The sequence below is a fragment of the Cricetulus griseus genome (genome assembly GCF_003668045.3).
Source record: "Cricetulus griseus strain 17A/GY chromosome 1 unlocalized genomic scaffold, alternate assembly CriGri-PICRH-1.0 chr1_1, whole genome shotgun sequence".
Taxonomy (NCBI): domain Eukaryota; kingdom Metazoa; phylum Chordata; class Mammalia; order Rodentia; family Cricetidae; genus Cricetulus; species Cricetulus griseus.
In genome coordinates, this window is record NW_023276807.1 from 121393080 (window position 1) to 121408700 (window position 15621).

At 46.1% G+C, this 15621-nt stretch overlaps 1 protein-coding gene across 1 annotated transcript in view; it reads right to left on the reverse strand.

Annotated features, from left to right (window-relative positions):
• Sel1l3 (SEL1L family member 3) overlaps positions 1 to 15621 on the reverse strand; it is a 107571-nt gene that overhangs the window by 52170 nt on the left and 39780 nt on the right. The window contains exons 8-9 of the mRNA XM_027386951.2: positions 14354 to 14486; positions 11835 to 11975 (exon numbers count right to left, since the gene is read on the reverse strand). Coding sequence (XP_027242752.1) covers positions 11835 to 11975; positions 14354 to 14486 — 274 coding nt within the window. The remainder of the gene's footprint in view (positions 1 to 11834; positions 11976 to 14353; positions 14487 to 15621) is intronic.

Below are 15621 nucleotides of genomic sequence, written 5' to 3' on the forward strand. Positions count from 1 at the left end.
AAAGACACCGCTGTTGACCTCAGACATCCACACACACTTGCCTGCATATGTCCACATCCTCCAAATAAATAGATAAATGATAGTAATTGAGGTGCCACCTCCAGGATTCTCCCCAGTTCCCCACAGCAGATTATTTGCATGTGACCAACCTACATCTCCTGTGTATATCCACCTTCGTATGAGGTGGGTCCCATCTGCAGCTTGTGGCCACATGTGGCCAAGAATAGCTATGAACTCAGCCTAACACAAAAATCTAAACTTACTCGAAACATTATGAGACAATTGTCTGTGATTTTTTTTTCCAACTCTATTGTGTGGTTCTAGAGCATGGATTTTGTAGGTGACAACAGCCATTCGGTTACACTTTGAATCAGTTGGTAGGCTGTGCCCTTGACTCTAAATCCTCTCTAGATTCCTTGTGTCCAATACATTGGAAATGCTATGGAAATGGTTGTTCCAATGAATTGTAAGGACTAATAACAAGAAAAAATGTCCATATATGTTGATCACAGGTAGGTAGGTGTGTGTGTGTGTTTGTGTGTGTGTGTGTGGGGGGGGGTGGGTGGGTGGGTGTGTGTGTTTTCAGTGCAGGGATTGACCTGAGGACATCACACTCACCCAGCACTGGAGACACAGCTCCACCCTCAGTCTGCTGCTCTAAATATCTCTGATTCCTGTTTGGTTGTGTACAGACTCAGAGTCTACAGGAACAGAGCACCAACCAATCTGCATTTTATGGCTGCACCAAGTTCTGTATTTTTAGACTGTTGGGGTTACTTCTTTGTGATTTCGCTATAACCAACAACACAGCAATAGGCAGCCTTGGATGCTTCTTTCTGTTTTCCTGCTGGGCTATGGCTGCATGGTAACATCGTTTTCCACCAGGACTCGGAATCTCTTTTGTTGGGTTTTCCCTTTGCTCAGTTGAGGGGAACACTCCATGCTACTAGACCGTTTCCTTGAGAAGAACCTTTACAATGGATTCAGTGAGTACAATTGCACAGAAACACCGAAAACATAGATCCTACTCTATTTATTCATAGATTTAGTTTTAAACATGTGCTTATTTCAGATGCCCCTGTGTGCACATTCCCAGCAAAGTGGCATCCGCTTTATCATTAACGATTCATCCTGGCCTCACCTCCCTGCCAAATTCCTAACTAAGATGATGGGTTTTGCTTGAGTACACAGGGATGCCAGCTTTGTGGGCTGAGAGGAGGGAAGGACTCCAAAAGAAATGAAACTCTAAATGAAACACCTGCCCCACTGACCCCTGGCACAGAAGCCCAGAAATCAACATCAGGATTGCCCAGGTAGCTGGCAACACACCCAGAATCCTCCAGTCTATCCTGAGCCCAAAAAGCTCTGCAGATGGAAAGGGCTTGCTCATTTCTTTTTTTATATTAAAATTCTTAACGCCCTCCCACAAAAATATAACCAATTGATATTTTCTCTGCCCAAGAATCTAAACGATTTTCTGCACTACTGAATTTAATAAAAGTAATAATTCTAAGGTAAAATTACTCATTTCACACATTTGGTAAAGTTCAGATAATAACTATTGTCTAAAAATCAAAGCCATGGCATCTTTGTCGATATTAAAGTCAGTTTAATGAAACTGTTAATTTCACCCATCTGGTTTAGCATATGCATTTTTTCCTAGCCAATCTGTAACTAAAAACATGTCTTGTTTGTGGAGATTAATGTTATAATGAAGAAACAAACAAACAACAGAATAGGAGAAACCACCATTTTCTTTCTTTCTGTACCAGACGCTAAAGAACAAAAGCTGTAGCCGTCATCAGTAAGCCCTATATTCCAGGTAGCACGGCATGGCTTATCTTACTCTTCATTCATATCAGAGATGTGTGCTGATTTTTAGAAGAGGCAAGTGCAGAATCTGAGGAGATAGCCACCCACTTAAGGCCTGTGAGCTGGAGCGGGCTTCTGATTGAGAATTCAGAAGGAGAGAGGCACCCTCACTCCCTGTGAGAGGGACAGAGACATCAATAGGAAAGTAATTTTTAGTGTCAGGCTTCCGAATGGCAAAGTGCATCCAAAGTAGAAGTTTGAAAGTGAAGAAAAGTAAAAGATCACGAGCTGTTATAAGAAGCCCTCTTCATTGGGGGTGAGGGGAGGGAGAGGGAGAAGGGACTTACATGTGAGACAAGCTTGTTCCCTAACTTGAACTAATAAAAAAAAAAAAAAGAAGAAGAAGCCCTCTTCATCAAGTTTACTGACTTAAAAAACACTGAGTGTCTCATCTGCATTCTGATCTGAGGTCCTGAAGGGCTCCAAGGAGTTCCAAGAACCACTGCGACAGGCCTAAGTACAACATGTGTGTCTTTCAACACAGGGAACACGGATTCTATCCAAGTCATGTCCCTCTTTCTCCTTCCTTCTAATACAGTGGAAATGCTCTGGAAATAGGTGTTACTCTGTACTGTTAGGTGCAAATAATAAGAAAAAACTGTCTGTACATGTTCCCTACAGATATGTTTTTCCTTGTTATTTTTACTTTGGGGTAGTGCCGAAGATTGAGTCAAGGGCCTCACATCTACTAGACATCTACCTCAGAGCTCCATCCATCCTGCTTTTCTAAATAATTACCCAAGGTTAAGAAACTTAAGAGTCCCTCCCTCCCTTCCTTCCTTCCTCCCTCCCTCCCTCTTCCCTCTTTTCCCTCTCTCCCTCCCTCTCCTCTCTCCCTTCTTCCCTTCTCTCCCTTCCATTCCTTTCCCTTCCTTCCCCAACCCCCTCTCCTCCCTTTTTCCTTTCAGGATTGTTATTTTCCGGGTGGGAAACCTGTAGCCCATTTCTTTGTTTTCTTCCTCATCACCTCTGTTTGAATGCATTTTAAAACCTAACAATACATGCTTTCAAATCCTGATAATACAGGCAATGGCTCTCTAACAGTCAAGCATAGCTCTTAAGGGAAGGGGTGCCCTGGTGTTACTAGGTCACATAACTGTGTATCCATCATGCCCATGCTTTGCATTTCTTCAAGCAAACAGTGGAACTGCTGGCCAAATTAAAATCAAAGTAGCATTCTAGAGCAGCCGCCTTCCCCTCGGCAGACTGTGCAGAGATGTTGCTTCTCTACATTGTGCTCCAAAGCCCGGGGCAAGATGCCCTGTGGAAACCAGGCAGATGGTGTCAGCCCTGGGAGAGGAGCCCAGGCTTGGACCTGGCCTCATCCCAGAGCACCATTTATTGGAAGCTCCTAGACTTCCTTTAGGCACTGGCACCAGCAATGTGGGCTTAGTGGTACCCCTGCAGAAAGGAGGGCAAGAAGACAGTCAACAGTTCCGGCCTGGGGCAGATGACCCTGGGGCGGGGGGCATACACAGCCATCACACCAGCCTCACTCACACATTCCTCCCACCTTTATGGCACTTGGTCCTAACCATGGATCCTTGCCTATCTGTTTGTGCGCCTTTGTGGTCTTCTTCTCTGTCCCTAGCCCTCAAGCCCAGAGTCCAGCCCCCAGTGCCATTCCACCCAGCACCCACTGGTCCTGGTACCACAGCACCCTTGAATGGGCTTTTGATTTCAAACTACTCAGCTTTGACAAGGATGGTGTGACAGGGGAATAAAATGATGCACTGGCCATAACAATTCTTAAATAATAAAAACCACGTAGTCTACATTCTACCATTGCAGCATCAGAAAAAGCCCAAATGCTAACAGGGCCATTTCCATGCCCCAGCAACTGCCATTTTCCTGGAGAAGTCAAGGCTCAGGAGACAGCTATAAGGTTGACTAATCCAAATGCCCTGCTGAAGTCCTGATCAGAGGATCTGGTATTGGATGTCACCCCAGCACCTTGCACAGTGGGAACTTTGTGACAGAGCAAGAATAGGAGATTTCACAGATCAAGCAAGGCAATCAGGATTCAGAACTTATCCCTGGAATGCCTGGGAGTGGGGGTGGGGGCAGAAGGGTCTTGGGAGCCTCTATATGCACTGCAGCTGTGTACCCCAGGAGTGCTGCCATCTTTAATTCAAAGGCTTGCAGACTCTGTGAAGTGAAGAACAAGCCGTTATACATGAGAGTGAAGACACCAGTGGGAACAGCTGAGTTTTACAGCATGTTAGCACATCAGCTGTCAACATTTCGCAAGCTTCCCCCACAGCACCCCCGGCACTTGGCCCAGAGCTGTGTGTGGGCTGTTTCCCCCACTCTCTGTGTGGTCGCCCCAGGGCTTAGCACAGTGCCAGGAGGTACTCGATCTATGGGCCCCAAACTGGCTTCGCAATGTACCTCAGATACTGTCGTACATCTGGCCACCTGTACATCTCACCACCAGAGATCAGAGGAGGCAGCAAGGATGAGAGCTGCATTTTGGGAATTCTTTGTATGCACAGAACTGAGAGGATTCCAATCTCCTTTCATGAACTTTAGAGAGGGTCCATAGTTTCAGGGACCAGAGCAGTGTTTACAGAGGCAAGATGAGGAAACAGGTTCATGAGGAAAGAGAACTGAGAAAAATGCAGAGGGTAGAACAGGAAGCACTGCGGACTCTGTCAGTCTGGACTGGAGCCATGGCTTTGCCAGTGCAGACCCCCACCTGGGGTCTCTTAATGCTATGCTGCTTCCAAAGGTTTGAGGATGGCAAGAACACTGGGATCCCTGGGCACTGAGAGGCTCGTGGCATCTCAGGACTTTCTGAGGTGAGGGTCTTCAAGACAGCAGGGAAAGCTGCTTGTAGGATTGGACACCTGTAATCCCCAGCACGTGGGAGGTAGTCGCAGGAGGCTATCAGTGAGTTTGGGGATAACCTGGACTACAGGCCAAGGCCCTGTTTCTAAAACAAACAAGCAGCAACTGTGAAGACAGCTCAGTTGGCCAAGTGCTTGTTGTGTGATCATGAGCACCCGGGTTTGGTTCCCAGAACCCATATTAAAAAGCCAGGCATTGTGGTACAAACCTCTAATCCCAGTGCTGGGAAGGCAAAGAAGATCCTTGGGACTCAATGGCCTGTCAACTAGCCTACTTGGTGAGCCTCCAGGCCAGTGGGAGACTTTGCTTCATAAAACAAGGTAGATAGTGCCTGAGAGTGACCTCTGGCCTCACATACATTCATACACACGTGTTTACATACCCCCATACATACACATGCAGACCCTCAGTGCATAAGCATATAAACACAAGCACGCATGCGCGCGTGCGTACACACACACATACACACAAAGTTGAGGGACTGCTTCTGTGTTTGAGGACGCAAAGCTATACAGGGCAAGCAGTCAAGCAAGCACTGTAATATAGAAAGGCAGCAACTGTGCAAGCATGCATGAGAGGAGGGGCTGTGGGCCTGCAGAGATGGACAAAAGGGAAGAGGAGGTGGACTGAGTTGGGACATGAAGGCTGCTTAATAGGAAGGAAGGAAGGAAGGAAGGAAGGAAGGGAGGGAGGGAGGGAGGGGAGGGAGGGAGGAGGGAGGGAGGAGGGAGGGAGGGAGGGAGGGAGGAAGGAAGGAAGGAAGGAAGGAAGGAAGCAGACAAATGAACAACATCCATTGAATAGCATGAACATGATGAGCAGGGTCATATGAAGGAAGCATCTGTCACCAAGCAGCTAGCATGCCCCCAGAAGTTTTGCTGGCACTGTGGAGAACCCAAAGCATAAACTGTGGATGCTCTGTGCCACCTTGCACAAGCCAGCACCTAAGATCAAAAGGGTACACAGAAGATCCAACAGCCCTAAGTCAAGGCAGATCCCATTCAGACAAGACACCCTCATGGCCACATGGTCATTTTCTGCCCATGAAATTCCTCCCTAAACCCTGTGTCATGTTATAACAGCATATCATTCTGATCTGATCCCATATGGATTCTAGTAAGACCAGACTTTCTACAGTATATGACATGCTGCACGCAATTTATCATCCCGCCTACTTATAATGCTGCTTACTATCAAAACAGGTGGAAAATAAGTGTGTTGGTTAGGATTGGAGAATTTCAATTCTTTGTGCACCATTAGTAGGAACAGAAAGTGGCAACCATTGTGCAAACTGTAGAGGTTCCTCAAAAAACTAAACAGAACCGCCACGTGATCCAGTAATCCCACTGCTGGATACACACCCCAAAGCATTGAGAGCAGACATAGCTGAAGAGAGACATTTGTATTCCTATGGTCAAAGCAGCATTTATCACAATAGACAAGAAGTGGAAGGGACTCAGGGGTTCATCAATGGATGAACGGACAAACCAAGTGTTTTATCCAGGACACACAATGGAAGACTGTTCATCTTTAGGAAGAGGAGGGAGATTTTTGACACATGCTATGCCACGGGTGAAGACATTATCTTTAGTGCAATAAGCCAACCACAAAATGACAAAAGCTAGATGGTTCCACTTCGAGGGCACATTTGAAGTAGTGGTACTCACAGGGACAGAGAGGAGAATGGTGGTTTTCAGGGCCTTGGGGCAGGTAGATGGGAATTTTTAAAAACAAATGTCTAAGTTTCAGTTTTTTTCAAGATACAGAGTGGTGGTGATCTGATGCATAGTGTACGAGTATTCCTGACAATATTGAACTGTACAGTGAAAAACAGTCAAAATGGCAGTTTTTATATTAAGCACATTAGCACAGCTCTCAAAGAGTTAGGGTGGAAACAACAGCTGACCTCACTAGGTGGGGAAGGAAGTACAGATTGCTCTATGTGCATCTCATTTGCCAATGAGTGGAAACTTCCCCAGCCCTGCTAAGTTGCCATCTCTCCTTTCAAGTGTTGGCTTCAATGGGGAGCAGATGCTCCATCTGAAATAACACTGTGTATGGGGTGGGGTGGGGTGGGGGGATCACTCTCAAGTCTGAAATGTGCATATGCAGCAGCCCGGAAGCAGAATGTTGGCCGTATACTTCAGGAGATGCTTCCAAGGAAAAAGGATTCCTCATAAAGAATCAGAAGTGCCATCATCATGTCTCATCTTCTCTGTTTAAGAGAGAAAATAGAGGGCTGGAGAGATGGCTCAGTACTTAAGAGCACTGACTACTCTCACAGAGGACCTGGGTTTGATTCCCAGCACGTACATGGTGGCTTACAGATGTCTGTAACTTCAGTTCCAGGGGGTCCAATGCCCTCTTCTGACATGCACATGATACACAAATTAATTTCTCTGAGGAAATGAAGGAAGCTGTTGTTTACCTTTTCTTTTGGCCCAGCTAACTCTAGTTTAGAACACGGACTTGCTGAGGATGCAACTCAGTGGTGGCATGCTAGCCTAGCACACACAAAGCCCTGGGATCAATCCTCAGTGTAAAAAAAAAATCACAACATCTTGTCTAAACCTAACCTAGACAGGCAAAACAGCTCAGGGGTAAGGTGCTTGCCTGGCAGGTTTAGAGACCCAGGTTTGATGCCCCCAGAACCCACATAAAGGTGGAAAGAGAAACTGCACAAAATTGTTTTCTGACTTCCACATATACAATGTATCATGAACATCCACAAATATGCATCACATACCCACAGGAAAATATAAAAATTATAGAAAACTAGTCTTTCCCTATTCTTTGTTCTATTCTGGCTCACAGGGGCCATTCAGATGATGCCTGCCTAGTGAACATGGGGATGAACAGTTGAGAATGAGTTAGGAATATATTCAACGAAAGGCTTATCTTTTGTACCTATTCCAGCCCTACAGCAAGAGTTCTAAGCATCAAACATCTGCCACTCAAGTCCATTTTCATAGTCTATCTCAGATGTGGAAAATGCAATACGATGCACATATCCGTCTGCTTTGCATTACTATAAGTGAAATGCTCAGGGCATGATACTTTTTCTTCTTTCAAGGAAAAGAAGTTTGGTTTAAGGCACAGCTCTGGAAGTTGAAGGGGATGTTGCTGGCACCAGCTTGGTCCTGGGGACCATCTCAAGGTGGGAGCTTGTGCAAATGAGAGATACCATATGGCCAAACAGGAGTCTAAGGCCAGAGTCTGCGTCTGGACTTATTCTCATAATAATTCCCCCTCTTTAAAGTTTAGAGGCCCCACGAAAACAACAGGGTCCCTTCTGAGGCAGGCAGTGCCTGGAGTGTCCAAGAGACCTCCCACGAGTACTTACTTCATGTATGTGTTTGGGTGTACACATGCACATGTGTGGAAGCCAAAGGTTCTTCACTCACCCCACCTTTTGAGATTGTGCCACTTACCAGACCTGGGCCTCACCAACTCAGCAAGATGAGGTGTCCAGCCAGCCCCAAGATCCTCCAGTCTTGGCATCTCCAGTACTTAGATTATAGGCATGTGCCACCGCATCTGAGTGCTAGGGATCCAAACTCAGATCCTCATGCTTGGGATGCAACTACTTTGCTGACTAAGCCACTCCTACAGCCCCTGATGCTCTCTCTTGAAATGTCCCTTCCCTTCCCTCCACACTAGTGACCAAGACTCTAACATATGAACTCTTGTGGGAGAAGCCATATGCAAACCATAGTGAAGGGAGGCCTATGCCAGTCTACTGATCAGTAAGATAAGACATGCCAAGGCGACAGTACAAGAGAGAATGCAGACATACTTTCTATAAATGAGAAGCATGCTGGTGCTAGCCAGACACTAACAGAAGGGTGACCTTGTCAGAAAGGGTATTCAGGAGACCAGGAACACAGGCATAGCAGCCTTCCTGCCATTCTCTTGATAAGAGACCATAGCAAAGGTCCATTAAACATGTAAACTGATTTTCTACCTTCAATTTTCAAAATCAAGTTTCTGCATTTTTTCAACCTTGTTAGGAAGCTGGGTACGAGCTATGACACCAATTGCTCTCTCTTGGGTTAGCAGGATGATGCTATTACAGCCCCAAGCAAGGGCACCATGCCAGGCAGAGACGAATTTGATGGTGTGTGTACCCTGCCTCTGCAGGATGCTTCAGGGCCTTTCCTACCCAACCTAGGAAAGCAAGTGCCTCTGGCAGAAAAGGGCCCTGGCTCCAGAAATGTAACTTCTCTTCCACTCATGTATCCACCTGCTCTGAGGTCCCCAGGGAAAGACAGAAGAGGCAAGCAGTGGCTGTGTGCCCAGAGGAGGCCAAGGCCATGGTTTCAGGTGAGTTACAGAACCTGGGGCATCTCTTCCTCATGATCTCATTTGGCCTGAAATTTGCATTTGACTGACAAGTCTACCTTAGTAGGTCCTAAAGCGGAACATCTGGCTTGGGGTGGGGGGGTGGGGGTGGCTCTCCTTCCTCTCCTGAGGGCCATAGTAACCTGGCCTCACTCAGTCAGTGGGACTTGCTAGATCTAGCTGTCTTTTGTAGCTTGTGCTCGTGATTTGAGTTTTTCATTTGATTCTATTCCAGGCCTCCACAGAGAATAAAATAGTGCTAAATTCAAATAAACAAAACCATTAGCTGTAAAAATAACAGGAAAACATTTGTATTGAGAGTATTTTCCTTAAAAGAACGTATTGTGAAAACGACACATTCCTCCTCCCCACCAGTGAATCTATATTTAGCTACAATCAGAAATCACAGGCACAGGGTTTTGGTAGATGTGGTTGGAAGTTCTGTTTGAACTCTTCAACATTCAGCATGCACCCCCTCTCCTTAGAGATTTATTAGGTGTGAGGCCACTTCACCACCTCACAGGAGCTCAGGGAAAACATGGGGTAACTCTTCTCAGTCATCATAGCAGTTGGGGTAACTGGGCTTCTTGGGGACACTGGGATTGGTCAATGTCTAAAGGTGAGGGGTGGCTGATATTAGTTGGGTAAAGGGCAATGTGTAGCAGAATATCCTAAAATGCACAGGAGGACCCCAAAACAAAGATCCTTCCAGCCCAAATGAGTACAGTATTGAAGCTGAGAGATGCTTCTTCCAAAGGGCTAAGTCCAGAGTGATTGGTGTGTGTGTGTGTGTGTGTGTGTGTGTGTGTGTGTGTGTGTGTGTGTGTGTATGTATGTGTGTTAGGATCAAAGCCTTGCACATTCCAGTTAAGTGTTCTATCACTTAGCTACATCCTCCCCACCCCCAGTGTTCTATATGAATGTCAGCTAGTGATAAGGATTGCTACAGCATGCTCCCATCACCACCAACAACAACCAGTACCACCACCATTATCTCTATCACCACCACCACCACCGCCTCTACTACTTCCACCACCACACCACCACCACCACCAGTACCAATGCCACTACCAACAACAACAACCATACCCCTACCACCCCCAGTGTGTAGATGAAGAACCCAGGGCTCAGTGAAAACAGACAGTTGTCTAAGAGCACACAGTGAGTATATGTTAAATTAACTGGAACCAGGTTACCCAGCCCCAGAGACATCGGTGTCACAGGGCATGATGCTGGGTCACATCACCCAGCAGACATGGGTGCTACAAAGCCACCCGAGGCATCTCCTTTGGCTCTGTCCTACTCAGGCCGCCATCCTTTCTTCCTAAGCCTGCAATCCCCTCCCTGCTCCATACTCTTCTAGCTCACTTCCCTGCCCCCACCTGCCTCAGAGTAACATCAGAAAAACCCTCTGTTACACTCTACCTACAGCCTGAAGCCCTCCAACTAGTCACAGGCACCTAGAAGGAAAGGCCACACAGATTCCAGTTGGTGACTTGAGTTTTGCTTGAGTCATCTCCTTGGTCATCTATGGCTTCCCATCCTATACGAGTCACTTAGCATACTGTGTTGGTCTCTCCTCCCTGCCTCCAGCATTTACTCCTGCCTCTCTTATCTGGAAAATGCCTCAAGAAACAATCACAATGTGACCTTCTCCATGAAGCCCTTTGGGACATCTGGGTCCAGAAGCAGCCACACCTCTCTTTGTGCCTTCACTTCACGGCTTTTACTAAAATGACATACCATTTGTCTTTGTTTTGAAGCCCATCACTCAAGAGGAGGGACCTTCTGTCATCTCTTCAATCAAGCTAAGTGACTGAGCAGTCCCCTCAGTCAATACTAAAGAACAGAAGATCAAATATCCTGTATGGCTTAAATTCTCCTAGCATGGGCAGGGTCACTATATAAAGAGAGCCTGTGTCTTGGGACACTGCCATTCATAAGAGGCCATGCTCTCATCTCCTTGATTCAAAGGGCTGTTTCTATATCCAGGAACACAATGAGTCTTTTTATCACCAGAACATATATATGTACCTGCTTGGTGTGCTTCCCATGTGACCATCTCCTCCTTCTAACAGGCATGGTTTCAAGATCCCCTGGGGCCCTACAGTGTGTACTTAACTAAGCAAATTCAAATGGCAGTGGGCCTAAGAAGAAACCACCAGTATCCAGGAGCGACCTGTAAATATAGGATGACACCAAAATGTACTTCCAATCAGGAGGCTCAAAGTTCAAAGGCCTAAGGCCCAGCAAGCTATATCCATGACAGCAGATGGCAGAAGGTGAAAATTAGAGAAGAGGGGCTGTGGGTAGACAGAGCAGGCCTGAAGCTGGGCCTTCCCTCCAGGATTACTGACTGTAGTAACAGAGGCCCAGGGCAGCTACATCTTTGAATTTTTTCTAGTAAAGCTAGAAATTTGCATTTTTCTGAAAGTTTTTAGATACCGATAATGAAATTCTTTTCAAATATACAAAAAGGTATTTTGCAAACTAACTCCATTTGGAGGCCAATTCTGGCGGCGGCCTGTCCGTTTGCAGCCCTGGCTTTAGATAAAGAATCGCTTGAGTGATCCCTAAATTTAAGTTTTGGAAATGTACACAGATATATTCAGCACTGTGGACACACAAGGGCAGAATTTAAATCTGAGATTAAACTAGAACAGTAGGGTTAAAAATAACATCAAGGCATAAATCACCAAGAGAGAATGAGTGAAACAGAAAAGCAGGGTGCTTTTCAAACTAGCACCCAAAGCCTAGGCAGGGCTGGTTACCAGTCAGCAGGTCCATCTGCAGCAGTGTCTGGAATAAGCCGGGGTGCCTGTCTCTCAGCTCCTTCTCCCAGGGCAAGGCTCTGCACACCTCTGGCCTCCCATACCTGTGCTTGAGGTCCAGGTAGGAGTTATAGACGTCACCTACACAGAAACACAAGACATCACCTGCTCAGGAGTGGCAAGCCCATTTTCCCTCTAAAAACTGTCTTCCCTAAGGGGAGCTTGAAATAGGAAGTCTGGCTTAATGTTCCTGGATTTGGCTTGGGTCCTTAAGGGACATGAAACTGGCCATGACACCCCTGTCTTGGGGTCAGCACCGCGAACTAAATCCAAGAGAAACATTCCCAGTATGTTGTTGATGGCTGTTGACTAATTCTGCAGAATGAGCAGCTGGTCTCTGACTTGTCCCCAGGAGGCCAGTATCTGGGCCACTTTGTTGGCATGTGTGTTGAAGAGCAAGGCCCATGAGCCCCCAGGGAAGTGAAGCAGACGAAGACTTTAGGAAAATCTCCCTGATGTCACCAAACAGGATGGCATATAGGGCTGCCTTTTCTACTTAAGGTCTCACTCCTAGTGCTGTGTAAATTACCCAAAAGAGTTTCCTCTTTGGGACATTACTATTCCTGTGTGTCTGCCCCCTCTCCTGGCAGCATCTCTGTTTCTGTATGATTCAGCAGCAAGAGCAGCAAATGATGAGGACAGCCTATTCTTTTTCATTTTTTATGCTCCCATGTGTATGGGAGGGGTGAACATGCATGTAGAGGCAAGGGATAATCTTCAGTGTCATTCTTAGAAATGTCATTTATCCTTTAAGATGTGGGTTCTCATGGTCCCGGGAGCTTGCCACTTAGGCTCACCTGCCTGGCCAGCAAGCCCCAGTCTCCACTTCACCAGCAATGGGATTACTGGATTACAAGTGAGTGACATCGTATTTGAATTTTTATATGGGTTCTGGGTACGGAACTCAGGTCCTCTTGCATGCAAATACATTACCAACTCCTTAGCCCAACACAATCTAGTCTTATTATATATTGTTTGTTTGTTTTATGTGTGCATGTATGTGTACCATAGGGCTCAAGGGAGATCCAAGGACAACTTGGAGGCATCGGTTCTCTTCTTCCACCATGAGGATCCCAGAGATTGAACTTAGGTTGTCAGGCTTGGTGGTTGGGTATCTTTACCCACTGAGCTACATGGCCAGCCTGATAATCTACCCTTGACTAGAACTGCAGGTGTGCTGACTGCCTGTTACCCTCTCCGACAGACCGCTGTGTGACCCTATCAGACCAGGGCATGCTGGGATACATCTATGCACCCCTTTTCCCTCAGCCTGGAACTAGAAGTTCCACTCTGGGGGCATAAGACACAAAGGCAAGATTGAGATACGGAACTTGCTCCTGCTGACGACAAACACCCCACAGGAATTTCTCTTCCAGAAGGAACATATGTAACTGACTATAGTGTCACCACATCAAACATGGAGATCTAAAACACAGAAAATTTTACAAGTGCCAAATCTAAGCTGGGACCCCGGGAGAGGAGACAGGACCAAGCTCTGGCCACAGCCTGAGTGCGAAAGGAGGGCCTGCACAACATGAACACTGTGAACAGAAGTCTGAGATTCATTCCTTCTGTAGAATTCTGTAGAATTCACCAGTATCTTCCTGAGCTGATTTGAGGGTTTCAGAATAAAACAGAGCCCCAGCCAGCAGAGTCATTCTTCAGATATTAATGGTCAAAGACAAAAGTACACCAGTGTGTACAATGATTTCTAGTGTTTCATTTACATTTTTCAATGCATTTTTCAGACCTGCCTTCTAGGTAGGAAAAACTCCAGACAAGGTTCGAAACCTCCTCAGTCATCTGTATTCTTAGATAAGATCAGGTATGGTGGGAGTCTGATCACATTTAGTTCTTGAATGCTGCTGCTGCTTTTGGGGTGCAGGTGGGGGAGGGGATCAAGGTGGAATGCACAGTCTGATTCCCATCCATCTGTGGAAGGCTTGAAGTACACCTGATCCTGCTGGTATCTGGGCCAAGTGGTACATGGTGTATGTTTCTATTTTAGTCCCCCCCCAGAGCAAAGCCAAGCATGTCCATGCAAATGCAGGGCTTAAAATTCCCCCAGCATAGGACTGATTCAGACCCCCTGAACGTGGGTGTCAGTTAGAAGGTCTGGGCAATCTTTGCAGCCTCCTGTAGTGGACCAGTATTTATCCCTAGTACACGAATGGACTTTGGGAGCCCTCTCCACACAGAGGGATATTCTCTCAGCCTAGATACACTGGGGAGGGCCTAGGCCCTGCTCCAAATGATATGATAGATTTTGAAGATTCCCCATGGAAGGCCTCACCCTCCCTGGGAATCAGAAAAGGGATGGGATAGGTAGGGTGTTAGTAGGGGGCAGGGGAGGAGGGGAGAGAGAGGGAATTGGAATTGACATGTAAAACAAGCTTGTTTCTAATTTAAATTTAAAAAAAAGAAAAGAAAAAAAATGCCACCCAGAGCTCCACACTTACATGTTTCTCGTCTCTCACCCCCATCCTGGACTGTGGCAGCATACATGGATATTATTTCTTGGACCTCAGCACACCGCTCATAATATAACTTGATTTGCTCAGCCAGTTCCTTCTCAAGGAAGGGATTAAGAATCTGCAGGAAGGCAAGAAATCAAATGAACTACAAGTCATCAAATGTCCACAGGCTAGTACTTAGTCTGGTAGGTTCAGCTGCCTGAGGTCTCTTGTTGACGTCACCAGCTACCATCTCACTTGGATTTGCAAACCAATGCCATTAGAATCAATTCAAGGCCATGCCAGCTCTGGCTTCTGGTGTCCCATTTCATCTGCAAAGCTTCTTACACATCAGTGTGACCTGGAGACCTGTTCCTTTCCAAATCTCACCCACTGATGCTAATTCAACCCAAGCTGTGCCTGCCACCTGAGGTCCTCCTTCTGCTTCCTTCTGCTTGGCAGCACCCATAGTCTGCAAGAGCCAACGCAGGGCCACTGTTTCACAGCACAATTCCCCACAGCCCTAACTTGTGGCCAGATACACATGTGCTTCTCAGTGAGCCCAAACACTTGGGAATTAACTCAAGTTATGTGACTTTTTATGACAAACAGGTCAAAGTCCCAAAGGGCAAGCCCAGCAGGACCAGGAGACTTAATGTTAACTCTGTTTTTGAATGCATGTCTGGATCCAAGAGAAGCTCATGAGATGAGCTCACTGTAAGCAGCAGTGGTAGAATTTGTTTTTATACAGAAGGATCTAGAACTTTAGAGCACACTGGAGGAATATATTTTTCCTTTTCTTTTTTCCATTTTGGTTTTTTGAGACACGGTTTCTCTCTGCAGCCCTGGCTGTCCTGGAACTCATGATCCTCCTGCCTCCACCTTCTTCGGCAAATCCTATTAGAGTTCATCATCTCAACCAGCAGGAGGAGGTATTCTTAGTAAAATTTTTATTTAAGCTTCATGTATGAATACGTGTGTGTGTGTGTGTGTGTGTGTGTGTGTGTGTGTGTGTGTGTGTGTGTGTTTTGTTCATGATATTAAATAGACTATTAAAAAATGGTTTTTTTAAGCTTGGTCTGTTGACACACATCTGTAATCATATCTACTCAGTAGACTGGAGGCAAGAGTATCAAAAGTTCAAAGCCTGCCTGAACTCCAGAGTATTCGAGGCTAGGCTGAATAACTTCCTGAAAACTTGTCTCAAAAAATTTTTAAGTGTTTTTAAGAAAGGAAAGAGTCTAAATCTGGAGAGAAAGCTCAGTGGTCAAGTG